Source organism: Salvelinus namaycush, chromosome 10 (genome assembly GCF_016432855.1).
Source record: "Salvelinus namaycush isolate Seneca chromosome 10, SaNama_1.0, whole genome shotgun sequence".
Classification (NCBI taxonomy): Eukaryota; Metazoa; Chordata; class Actinopteri; order Salmoniformes; family Salmonidae; genus Salvelinus; species Salvelinus namaycush.
This window is the reverse complement of record NC_052316.1, coordinates 27,123,975-27,138,028: the sequence shown is the minus strand read 5'-3', so window position 1 is coordinate 27,138,028 and position 14,054 is coordinate 27,123,975. Positions and strand designations below refer to the sequence as shown.

General features: G+C 42.6%; 1 protein-coding gene across 2 annotated transcripts in view; it reads right to left on the bottom strand.

The window, feature by feature from the left end:
• Positions 1 to 14,054, bottom strand: part of sh3rf1 (SH3 domain containing ring finger 1) — a 76,804-nt gene that overhangs the window by 61,456 nt on the left and 1,294 nt on the right. For both annotated transcript variants that reach the window (XM_039002638.1, XM_039002639.1), the window contains exon 2: positions 13,442 to 13,962. In XM_039002638.1, the coding sequence (XP_038858566.1) occupies positions 13,442 to 13,816 (375 nt within the window). In that variant the 5' untranslated portion in view covers positions 13,817 to 13,962. The remainder of the gene's footprint in view (positions 1 to 13,441; positions 13,963 to 14,054) is intronic.

The window sequence follows — 14,054 nt, the reverse complement described above, 5'->3', positions numbered from 1 at the left end:
TGGATCCCTTCTAGCCATGACCAGGCCGGCCTGCCCGACTCCCCATTCTTTCTGCGATTCAGCACCACAGCGGTGGAAAGAGGACACACTAGGCAGCCACAAAAATGAAAAAAAAATGTAAAACTGATGTCGGACAATCAAATTTGATATGTAAATAAACTAAATTCGTTAAGGCTGGTTCATTTGAAGTTTATTTTACAAAGCTGCTGTGAAACGAGGCACCATGCATTTACTGTATGAAAGCACAAAGCTCAAATTCTCCATTTACAGTTCTACTGGATGATGATAAATGGTATGTTTATTGTAATTTGAACTATCGTGGGGTCGTGACTCGTGTGATATACGTGGCTTATTGATAACTGTTTCCTACTATAGGCAGATGGCTGCCTAGTGATTGCAACATTGTAACTCTCCGATGTGAATAGTTGGTAACAATTTTCCGTTTCCAAGTCCTACTGAATAAGCGCGACTGAAATGCACTAATTGCGCATAACACACATCAATCGTTCCAAATCTTTATACTATACATGGCAGGCATATGTTGAGGACAGAGCTTGACGAACACAATTAATTAGCCTCTAATTGACTTGCGTTTGCGGTGGGCCGTGGCCTGTTCAAAGTGAGCCGCTGCTGTTCAGAAGTCAAAACTTCCCAACTCTTGGAGCAGCTTGTGATGCGCAACAGCCTTCTTACTTTGTCCTCAGGAAGGAGCGATCTTGAGGCTGTCTTAACTCTGTTTGAGATAGAATCCCCTCTCGACAGGCACACTGGAAACAGGAATAAACACAATCTTTGCCAATTTTGCCCAGCCTGGGTACAGTTAGCTGAAGACCCTTATGAGTAAAAAAAAAAAAATGGAAACACACACGACACTGATTTCCAAGCAGCTTGGGGATTTATTGGCATATGAAGTATATTTGACTTTGAAGTTGGAGCACATTTCCTGGTATGTCCATCAATGAATAAAAAACATTATTTTGCAATGGATTTTTATTTTATTTTTGGACAATTTGGCCGGTAACAATTTTATTTATCGGCTTTTCATGCATTTTAAAAATCGGCCAAAAGCTGGCATTTACCGGCTAACGGAAACCCTGGTGAGGGTGTATATCAGTCTGAGTCACCAAAACAAACAAGACACAGAACACTACACATATCTCGTCAGCCCACCTGGGAGAATCGCGTGTGTGATATTTTACTCAGGTGTGCCTAGGTTGATTCTCTCCACCACCCTGACCAGAGTCAGAAAGAGTCGGCGTGTGAGTGTAAGAAAGCGAGAGCACGCTCGCGCATGTGTGTGAGAGAGGGGCAGAGAAACCAACAACTACTAGAGCCCCCTCTCAGTCCTCAACAGGTCTCCTCTTTCTATTCAAGCCAACTTCAATAATTAATCAAACACTGTCAGGAGAGGCACCAAGCATGGAAAGTAAGTGAGAACACTGGATCTCTCTTTCACTGACTCCCTCATACTGGGTACGTACACACACACACACACATACACTTCATCTCCGTGGCTCAGTGGGAAACAGATGCGATATCAAATAATCATAGGACTGTAGACTGTAGTGGTATGTGCTGAGAGTAGAACCAGTAGGAGCTGATCAAATGACTCAACCATTGGCTGATAAAGAGCAACAGAGAGATCATCTGGTTTCCAATGCTATTCCCTATCTCCATCCTCAGAGCACTGGGACACTGACAGGACGTGGCATCAACAACTATCACACAGGCCAAGGGTCAAAGCTCCACTGGGACCAGGATCAGACTGTTCCTATCAAGTCAAAACATACTACTGTGTGTTTGGTTTTACTATCCATGTGGGGACCAGAAGTCCTCACAAGGATGGGAAAAAAAAGGAAACGTGTGGACCTTTTGCCAGTCCCCACAAGGAAAAAGGCTATTTTAGGCTTAGGTGTTAGGGTTACAATTCAGGTTAGAATTAGAGCCCAATCAATGTTTTTCGGGGTCCAATACCAATTCTTTTGAGGACAAAACTTACCGATACATCTGCTGCTATATTGTTTTAGTGAGGAAATGAAAGTCATTTCCCCACACTGAATTCTCATAAATTGCCATCCAAAAGAGCAATTGCACAATACCTATGCTTCAAATGTAGATTTCACATTGTGACAACAATGACATGAGAAGTGTTCAGATAAGCATAAGATTCCCTTTTTACATTCTATTTATTGACTATTGTTGGAATTATCAGCCGATACAGTGGTAAAAGGTCAAAATAGGCTGATAATAATCAGTGAACCGATAAATATCGGTTGGGCTCTTGTTAGAATTAGGGTTAGTGAAAATATGATTTTGAATGGGAATCTTTTTTTTGGTCCCCACAAGGATAGAAAAACAAACCTGTGTGTGTGACATGGTGCGGAGAGGAGACAGGTCAGAGGTTAAAAGAGTATTCTTGTATATGACACATTTCCCTTCTACAATGTCAACCTGAAACTCAGCGCTCCCACCAGATCTGAAGGAAGAGCGAGCAAAAAGGGAGTGGGTGGAAGAAGTGTGGCTGTCTTCCTGCCTGTCCATCCTTTTCAGAGGATGGACCATGCATCTGTATCAAAATCCTCAGAGGTGGGCGCGCACACACACACACTCACCTCTTTCACTGTGGAAGTAATGGGCCAGAGGTCAAACTGAAAACTTAACTCTCACCAAACCATGAATCAGCCCTGGGGATAGGTAATGGACACTTAACATGCCAGCCAGCCAATGGGCCATGGTCAACCAATCACAGGCCACCAATCACAACACAGGGTCAGAGGTCAAGCGGGATAGGGATTATGATCAACCCAAGGCTGAATAACCAGATGTCCGCTGTGGTGTGTGCTTGAGACACTTACTCCATGAGTTTGTTAGTATCTAAATCAGGAAGTCTCTGTGGTTGGACCACACACACACACACACACACACACACACACACACACACACACACACACACACAGCTACTCTAGAGAGCTGATTGTTGGAAGAGAGTGTTTTGTTGGTCATCACAGGTGTGAGTGTCTCAGCGCTAGGGCTGTAACGGTCTTGGAATTTGAGTTACCAGTAATTGGCCAGGCCAATGTACACAGTTACCAACATAAACGTTTTGGAGGGGGGTGGGGGTCAAAAGCGGGGAGGTAACAAGTCACTATTAGGCCATTATTCAAATAAAGATATGCCTACCTTGTCGCTTTTCTGCATATATTTTTTTTCATACAGATCCTATTTCTACGCACAAAACCATTCAAACAAAGTCCGATGGGGAAAGGGGCAAAAACTGGGAGGTAACAATTAATTATTAGGCTATTATTTATAAAAATGCATCAACAAATGAAGAAATGCCTGGTTGGAGAGTATCTGTCACATTTTTGTATTGACAAAATTAATGGAGTCAAAATAAAGATAGCAGTCAAAAGTTTGGACACCTACTCATTCAATGGTTTTTCTTTATTTTTACTATTTTCACATTTTTCTAATACTGTGAGGAATTATTAACATTTGAACGGATGTAAAAAAAATAATAATAATAATAATAAAAAATAAAAAAAGACTTCTTTGACTTACTGTGTGAGGTGAAGAAAAAGAAAAAAAATACTGAGAAGCCCAGCTGGGCACTTTCCTACATTTGACATTTGTGAGAAATAGGCCAAGTACTTTATGCATGCTCAGGTGCGCACACTCCATCAACATGACAGAGAAACCAGACATGTTCATTGCTCACATGGAGCACCTAAACGGTATGAAATAAACCAAAACTTGTTTCTCACAAGTGTAGTTGGTTTTGAACTCTGCAAACGTTTCCACTCCGAGAATGAGAAGGGTAAATTACTGTAATTAATACATGCATTAACAGAAATGTATGTAACCAAATGAAAGGGATTAACTGTAAAGTGCCTGTTTTACAAACGGTAAGCTACCACATGGGCATTCATACAAGTGCATTGTGGGCCGACACTGTATAGCCTAGGCTACTATTCTACTTTGTGGAAATAGGAGGGCGGCAATTTTGGGGGTTTAGCCCTAGGGCGGCATATCGGTTAGGACCGGGCCTGATCAGCATTGATTATTCTATAAGAAATAAAAAAATCTTCTGTATCAAATTATACCATGCCAGGTTGGAGGATCGGCGCATTGTCTATTTGACACAGTATTAGTGCATTATAGGCCTCAGAGCCATAATAATTAATGAAGTCCGACACATCCCCCAAAAATTTAATGAATACCGATTTACTTACTAGCAAGCAATGAAAATGTGCATTTTATAAATGGAAGTCCACACATCAAAATGTTTATTGCTGAAGTGCCATGGACTATCGCTCTCTACATCCCCACACATCTAGCGATTAGCTGCTCGAGAATCAAAGGAATGTTAAAGGGGATGTAGAAAGTTTAATAGAAAGACTAAGTTAGAAAAATAATATATCTTATAATCATTAGTAAACACTCCCGCTATCAGGTACATTTTATCTACATGAAAATAAAGTTAATAAAAATAAATTCTAAAATAAATGTAGGCCTATTTCAACGGTGGACGATCATTTTATTTTTATCCAGTCTTCATCCAACTGTCAGTTACACGGTTATTCAACTAACATCGCATCCCTAGTCAGGAGGGGGGTTGAGGGTGGCAAAAGCTGAGTTTAGGCCACCCAGAGTCTAGTCTTACACAGGATCAACATTCACAGATAACAGAACACACACACTGAATTGTGACAGATTACAGTCTATAAATTCCACACGGTTGTTGTTCTAATGCAAATAAATATAAGAAGCTTCACGCCTTACATTACACTATACCATGGCACTGTTGAATACTCGATTCTGATTGGCTAGAAGGACATGCTAGAGAGTGCATTATTCCCCTATAATGAGCGGTTTAATTCATGGCTATGAAGTTCATTCTTACATGTTCTATGTTTTAGCTCCTTTTGAAAGCAAAAGTGGAATTGAAATCATTGGCATTGTTGAATTCGATTTTCATAATAGCAAGTTACTGTATGAGGACTGATGGGTTTGGTTAGCTAAGCTAGCAAGTCTGTTTGGTTACCAAGGCAACTACAGTAGCTTTCTAGTAAACTTGATAGCTACTTCAGTGGATGACGAACACATTTCTATCAGCAAATATAGCCTTGGTATAAGCGGTATAATCAACTCAGGGCTCTATGCATTCTCTGGAAAATAGTGCAACTCCATGGAAGGTTAGTGCCACACCGCTAACGACGTGGAACACACCTACCACGTCATGCATTATTTTCCATAGTACGCAAAGCCCCTCGTTGATTATCCGTTACATACCTGATGAAAGTAAAGATGGCTGCCTCGCCCCCTCATGAATATGAGAGTCAGTCTGTCAGGACAGGAGGCAGATGGTGCAGGTGACTCTGCCCTGAGGGCAACAGCTGCTAAGGCTGGTTGCCTGTGTCTAACTGGTTGCCTACCTCTCTGCCTGATTAATTCCGGATGATTCCCTTCTGCTGGATGCCTTTGATTCCTGCCTTCCTGATTCCTTTCTGCCTGCCGGGCTTATCGACACACTGCTAAAGCCTTAATGTACAGCCACCTCATATCAGAGCATAACCCAAAGTTCAAACAGCTTGTAAACTTCATAACAAAGACGCAGAACACACACACAGGAACAACACAAAAGCAGTGTGGACGAGACCAGACAGGCCCAGTGTTTAGAAGGAAAACAGAAACCTGCGACTCCCTGTGGCATTCCATACACACACACCCTCAGATGTCTGAACACACACAGCTTTTCAGGTCGGCCTGAACACACACAGCTTCTAAGGTTTGTCTGGAGAGGCAGATAAAAAGATCAGACACACATTAACACAAACACACCGTTTGTCTGTGGAGATAGACTCAAATAGAGAAAAAACATGAGATTTAATTCGCCTTACGTGTCTGAGGTGAAAACATTCTCAAAATCCCAAACCCACACACCCCCCTCACCAAGGGACCGATACTGCCTTCTAAAGGAGGTAGTAACCATAGCTACACCTTAATCTTATGATTAAGTCTTTTGATCCGCTCCCCTGGAATTATGTCAACCCCAGAGCGGGACATAGTGATTCCCATAGCATAACCAGCATGGGCAACACGTACACACACATAATGCCGTGACAACGCGCATACAAACACAGCACTCACAGTACAGCCAAAGTCTAGGCTAAGTGTTTGCTCATGCCAGAATGTGAGCAGTGCTGTCTCACTAGACTGGTATTGATTGGCCAATCTCATTAACCTTTTCAGGCTACAGCCAGAAGGAAAGGGAGATAAGCACAGGCTCCAGCTAGATATGAGACAGAGAGATCAGATGGAGAAGGAGAAGCAGAGAGAAATAAAGGGAGAGGCAGAAGAAGCCACTTAGCAGAAAGGATGGGCCCCTTAGAGACATGAAAGAAGAGATGGTGAGGGTTTCACAAAGACAGACATTAGGTGGATGATCAAAACCTCAGACAATCATACACTTAGCTCCCAGCTCCCTCTGGACCTCCATGGGAAACTCACAGGAGAGAATAGGGTTAGGGTCAGGATAGGGTAAGATAATGTGTGAAAGAACGATAAGGGGGTAACAGACACACATTTCAATTAAATCACCATTTCAATTAAATCACTTTTTGACAGCATCCCTTTTGATTTGAACGAAACCTTCAATACATACTTGCCCATGGAAGGTGGTCAGAAAATTACTTTTTGGACCTGAATGCCAAAACATTCAGGAGATAGAGCTGCTCAAAGTTGACCCATTTTGCATATCATACCATGAGACAACCATCTTCATCACTGGAAAAAACAAACGTTTGAGTTTGATATCATTTAAAAGCTAGATGTTTTTTGTTGCCATTTTTAAATCTAACATCAATGATCTAAAAATGCGTAAACTCCTTTTTTCATATTGACATATGATTGAGAGGGGTTTGGTTAAATGCAGAAGACATTTCTGTTGAATGCATTCAGTTGTGCAACTGATTAGGTATCCCCATTCCCTGTTGTAGTTTAGGCTTGACAGTATAATTTAAAACTGATATTCCCATTCAAGTCAACATTTTCTGATGTGTGGACCTCCAACCATCTTTGTCATACTATTTGAAAGTTGATGTTTCTATTTTATTCCCATTTTACTACATTTATCAGCCAAAACATGCAACCCACCCTGTACTCAAGAGCATGTTGTGTCTCAACCGATGGTGGGCACAATAAAAACACTTCAGATTATGTAAAATAGGGTCTAAGCTACAACATACACTACCAGTCAAAGTTTTAGAACACCTACTCATTCAAGGGTTTTTCTTTATTTTGACTATTTTCTACATTGTAGAAAAATTGTTTAGACATCAAAACTATGAAATAACACATGGAATCATGTAGTAAACAAAAGTGTTAAACAAATCTAAATATATTTAATTTGTGATTCTTCAAATAGCCACCCTTTGCCTTGACAGTTTTGCACACTTGGCATTCTCTCAACCAGCTTCATGAGGTAGTCACCTGGAATGCGTTTCAATTAACAGCCTTGTTAAGTGAATTTGTGGAATTTCTTTCCTTCTTAATGCATTTGAGCCAATTAGTTGTGTTGTGTTAAGGTAGGAGGGGTATACAGAACATAGCCCTATTTGGTAAAAGATCAAGTCCATATTATGGCAAGAACAGCTCAAATAAGCAAAGAGAAACGACAGTCCATCATTACTTTAAGACATGAAGGTCAGTCAATACAGAACATTTCAAGAACTTTTAAAGTTTCTTCAAGTGCAGTCGCAAAAACCATCAAGCGCTATGATGAAACTGGCTCTCATGAGGACCGCTACAGGAATGTAAGACCCAGAGTTCTCCAAATGTGTATTCCTCACCGTAAAGCATGGAGGTGGGGTTATGGTGTGGGGGTGCTTTGCTAGTGACACTGATTTATTTAGAATTTAAGGCAGTTAACTTGCATGGCTACCACAGCATTCTGCAGCGATATGCCATGCCATCTGGTTTGGGCTTAGTGGGACTATCATTTGTTTTTCAACAGGACAATAACCCAAAACACACCCCCAGGCTGTGTAAGAAGGGGAGAGATGGAGTGCTGCATCAGAAGACTTGGCCTCCACAATCTCCCGACCTCAACCAAATTGAGATGGTTTGGGATGAGTCAGACCGCAGAGTAAAGGAAAACCATCAAACAAGTGCTCAGCATGTGAGAACTCCTTCAAGACTGTTGGAAAAGCATTCCAGGTGAAGCTGGTTGAGAGAATGCCAAGTGTGTGCAAAGCTGTCATCAAGGCAAAGGGTGGCATTTGAAGAATCTCAAATACAAAAATATATTTAGATTTGTTTAATACTTTTTTGGTTACTCCATGATTCCATATGTGCTATTTCATAGTGTTGATGTCGTCACTATTATTCTACAACGTAGAAAATAGTACAAATAAAGAAAAACCTTGAATGTGAAGGTATTATAAAACTTTTAACTGGTAATGTAAATGAACATAAAAAAAATCTGAATGTACGTATTTTTAGATAAAATAGTAATTTACTATTTAATATTAATTGTTGTTTTTTTCCCTCAGAAATGATTAAATAGCTTGAGAACCCTGTTTGTAAGCTTTTAAATGATATCAACCTCAACCGTTTATTCTTATGGTATGGTGGTGTATGAAAAAAATGGGTCAATTATGAGCACCTTTATCTCTAGAATGTTTTGGCACTTCTACAATAGGCAAATATGTATAGAAATTCAAATATGTACATTCAAATCAAAAGCGGTGCTGTCAAAAAAGTGAATTTAACGGATGTACCCATGGAAGGAGAGAAAGGTATAGGGCCGGTTCAATCGTTCCCAGTGGAGAGCAGTAAGTATGCATTTGCCAGTGTGTCGGCAGAGTGAGGGTGTAATGAGGGGGTTCCATCACACATGCCGAGGTCAGCCAGACAGCCAGCAGGAAACGCCGCCAACAACGTCGTCATCAAAGAGGGCCAACAGCGCGACTCATCGGCCTCAGACGCAGGGAGGAGCACTGGAATTTAATGAGACACTTTTACACCAGGACATAGCAGTAAACAACATTCCTCCTGTCTATAAAAAAAACTAACTCCAAAGACTGGAGGAAGAAAACAAGTACAAAACAAAGATGGAAAAAAACTACTTTACACAGAAATGCTAAGCTATTTCTAACAGGGAACAGGAAATTGGACTTGGAGCTACATCCAATAGGCAGCAGCTAAATTAATGAGTTTTCATTTTGCTCCCTGTTCGGTTTGAAGTGATTTCATGGAGATATGCGGATCAGAAATAGAGAAGAGAAAATAAAGAAATAGACAGAGGGGGAGTTGTACTAAGGCCTCATTACTACAGAGGAAACAACGGCCTTACCCCCCCCCCCCCCGAGCTTCAGTTAAAAAGGATACTGCTGCAGCTCTCCACTCAACACACACGACAGGAGGTCCAGCTCACGACCTCACGCAGCCCTTCCCCGGTGTCATTAATCAACATTTGCCATTGAGCAGGTTGTCAAATAACCTCCTCTACAGATGTACGTCCTAGGTTTCACACAAGGCTAATGTCCCATCAAAGGTGTACCTGTGACAATGACACCAGCTGTAGAACAATTCCAGATCTTTTATTGAGAGAGCCATGTTCCAATTGCACTTATTAATTCTACTAGTCTGTTGTCAGTTTGAAGAAACCTGGTCAATCGTCCACACATATAACAATATATTGCTGACAAAAGGACTAATCATCACATAGCCTAAGCAATTCAGTTTTAAAACTAGCCTAACCTTTATGTTGAATCATTTCTAAGACTAAAATGCAAATGAAAGCCATCCAGGGGAACCACTCTCTCTCCCCATCGTGTGCTTTCTCTGTGTTAATGAGCATGTTCTTTTCATCCGTCTCTGCTTGTTGCGACCCCACACCGCCACGACCTCTGAACCCTGACCCACACTTACAATGGATTTTGTCCACATCACATGATAAAGACTTCTATTTCATCTAAACTTGTGGGAAGATGGAAAACTACGGTTGTTCTAGTATGAATCAACATAAAACCAGGAGGACAAAATATCCCAGTAATCTGAGAGACAGAGCTAACCTCCAGTCACACAGCTTTTCACTGAGGCTGCCTGCCCTGCTCCTTTATTCCACCTCAAAGACACGCTAGGGCCACGGTGTCACACAACTGTGACTTCTGTTACACTGTGACAAGGCAGGGCCAGTGGAGGGAGGGACCCTTTTCCATAGCATTCTTTCCTAAACTTCTGTCTGACACTAGCAGCATCCCTACCCCCCAAACACACACCTCTCTCTGAGACGCTCCTGACGCCTGTGTCAGTCAGATCAGAGGAAAGCAGAAACAAAACCCTGTTGTGCATCTGTCTGCCAGGCCCACCCCCCCCAATCAATTCTTTGGTCCAGATAAGAATTGGAGGGAGAGACAGGATTGGACAGGAGAACCGATCTGAAGGGGCCAGTTCAAAGACTGAGGGACACATAACAACAACAGAAGGCGAGACTGAGGACAATAGGAGAGATTGAGCAAGGGAGTTTGTGTGGTGTGGTAGATGACTGAGTCCAATAGGAGGAGAGCCAAGCAGGGGCAGCGAGGCAAAGGGTCCCCAAGGTCCAGCACTCCTGGACGCACTGTGCAGGCAGGCAGGGAGGGATCAGACCGGGCTAGTACCCAGCCAGCCAACGCTTTGATCTTGGCCTTTCATGGTTTGACATATTCCACCTGCATTACCCTCCCATTCATCTCTCTCTCTGTATGGTAAGATGCCCTGGGAGGGACTGCAGAAGACTTCACAAGGACACAACATGCTATAGCAGGGATATGCTGGAAAATTACGCTGAATGTGCTTTGAAGACATTTGGCGTACACTCACAAAAACAGTGGTTTTGAATGTCACCCAGCGTGTATTGGTGTGGTGTGTGCGCGCTCTAGGCAGGGGCTTAAGGCGTCCGCATGCTTCCAAGACCAAACCATTCAGAAGAGTTTGTGCATATACTATGACAACATTGTGACATTTTGTTAGTTTTGGACTTCGTGAGGGTTTTTAGGGATGTTGGAGCGAAAAATGTCTTGAGGCAAGCCAAAGTTGGTAGCTGAAGTCTACGCCCCTTCCTTGGTGATTGGTCAACAGTAGGGATTCTTTAGTCATGTCTTTGTTGTCATTCAACGAGAGACTACTCGTTTTCATGCACATTTTTTTATTGAGGAATACTGCACCAACATGTTAGTTAGATGTAAAATTCCACGACCTAAGATCTCCTCTGCTAAAACGTCAAAATTATTGACAGATTCAAACTATTTTGAGGAAATGTATACTGGCCACGGCATCTCAAAATGGACAAACAGTACTATTGCCGCTAATTTCTCATACGAAGGTCTTTCATGCGAGCACGCTCATTCGGTTCACCTAGCCGATTTTAGATAGCTGCCAGCTGAACTGAAGCATGCTGACGCCTTTAGGCTAATAGCTCAGGGCATTGAGAGTTTCATCTCCTTACTGAGGGGATCATATAACAGAATGAGAATAAAAACCTCAAAAGGACCAAATAATGGAGCAGTAACAAGTGTGACCAGCTCTTATCTCCAACAAACAGGCTTTTCTGAATAGAGGGAAATTCCAACGCACCCAAACCCCTTTGAAATGAGCAGACTTCTGATGTACTGCTACAGTAAATGAGGTTCAACCAGCATTAGGGAGTTTCTCCAACAGAAAACGGGATCTCTGTACCTGCATAGTTAAAATGGATACAATAACACAGTATTCCACTGACTCTACATACAACCTGGACATCTTTCCATCTACCCAGCTCCTTCCTTGAGGTTCTTGAATGAGGGACAATACACCAAACAACTTGTTGTCAAGACCTAAATACTGAATGAAGCCAGCCCATATCACACCTAAACATTATTGCAGGTAACGGACAATCTAATCGTATGTTGTATCACTGGTAGACTATTTAATAAGAGAGAATGCCATGCAAGTAAGCATTGTACTTAACATTTTTCCTAGATTATTCAATTTAAAAAGAACGCTTGTTTTTGTTTGCGGGTGAGAACGAGCAGACGACATGCTATTGAGAGAGCAAAAATCTAAACAAGCACTGCCTTGAGCGGCAGGTAGCCTAGCGGTTTGGTCAGTAACCGAAGGGTTGCTGGTACAAATCCCCAAGAAGATTAAGTGAGAAATCTGACGATGTGCCCCTGAGCAAGGTACTTAACCCTAATTGCACCTCAAGTATCAAAGTTAGGACCGAGAGACTGAAAAACAGCTTCTATCTCAAGGCCATCCGACTGCTAAACAGCCATCACTAGCACATTAGGGGCAGCTGCCTATAGACATAGATTAGGAATCACTGGCCACTTTTAGAAATGGATCACTAGCCACTGTAAAAATGTTCCGTCCTACAGCTGGCTAGCTAACTATGATAATAGCTAATGTGGGCCAACGATTAGAGCCAGTAACACAACATGCTCCTACACTGAACAACAATATAAATGCAACATGTAAAGTGTTGGTCCCATGTTTCATGATCTGAAATAAATGATCGCAGAAATGTTTCATACGAACAAAAAGCTTATTTCTCGAAAACGTTGTGCACAAATTTGTTTACATCCCTGTTAGTGAGCATTTCCCCTTTGCCAAGATAATCCATCCACCTGACAGGTGTAGCATGTAAAGAAGCTGATTAAACAGCATGATCATTACACAGATCCACCTTTTGCTGGGGACAATAAAAGGCCACTAAAATGTGCAGTTTTGTCTCACAACACAATGCCACAGAAGTCTCAAATTGGGGGAGCGTGCAATTGGCATGCTGACTGCAGGAATGTCCACAGGAGCTGTTGCCAGAGAATTTAATGTTAATTTCTCTACAATAAGCCGCCGCCAACGTCGTTTTAGAGAATTTGGCAGTACGTTCAACTGGCCTCAACTGCAGACCACGTGTATGGCATTGCATGGGTGAGCAGTTTGCTGATGTCAACATTGTGAAAAGAGTGCCCCATGGTGGCGGTGGGGTTATGGTTTTGGGCAGGCATAAGCTACAGTCACGCAGACACAATTGCATTTTATCGATGGCAATTTGAATGCATTGAGATACTGTGACGAGATCCTGAGGCCCATTGTTGTGCCATTCATCTGCCGCCATCACCTCATGTTTCAGGATGATCATTTTTAAGGTATCTGTCTGTAATCAACAGATGCATATTTGTATTCCCAGTCATGTGAAATCCATAGATTGAGGCCTAATGAATTTGATTGACTGGTTTCCTTATATGAACTCAGTAAAATCTTTGGAATTGTAGCTTGTTGCATTTATATTTTTGTTCAGTATATTTAATCCCTGCAGATTTGCTTTGTTTTGTTTCCGAACTGGCTCGAACCATGGGAAACCACAAACGTGCTCATTCATCCATATTTAACGACCCCCTGAAAGCAGACTACTTACCCTCACTGGGGTGGTCTTAGCCTGGGCTCTCTGGGGCTGTGCTCCTGGAACTCCTGGGTCTCTGGGCCCGTTGCCCTGCACCCTGACGCCAGCTGTGCCATTGGCGCAGACTCCAGCTACGGAGCCCACCCGGCGGGGCCTCTGTTTGATGCCGTCCAGCAGCCGCACCAGGAGGATGTTACTGGGCAGCTCGTCCACAGCACACTCCACCAGCGTGCGGCACTCTGGGCAGCGCAGCTCTCCCCGGGAGCCCAGAATGCCCTGGAGGCAGCGCCTGCAAAAGGTATGCTGGCAAGGGAGGACCTTGGCTGTGGCATCCAGCCGCTCCAAACACACTGGGCACTCCAGCAAGTCCAACAGCACCGACTCGTCCATTCTTTGTCTCCACCTCTGAGATTTGCTTCTACTTCAGTGGGAAGAGCATGGTGGTGGTGGTATTGGTGGGGGTTGTGTATAGGAAACCGTGTCCGTGCTGTCACGTCACTCCCATGCCGCAGCTATGGCCATAGCGCCTGCATCAGCTGTAATATGGGGGTAAATTAGTTTGCTGTCATCCACATATAAAAATATTTATTGGCAATAGTTTGAGTCCTGCATATAAAACAAGCTATTG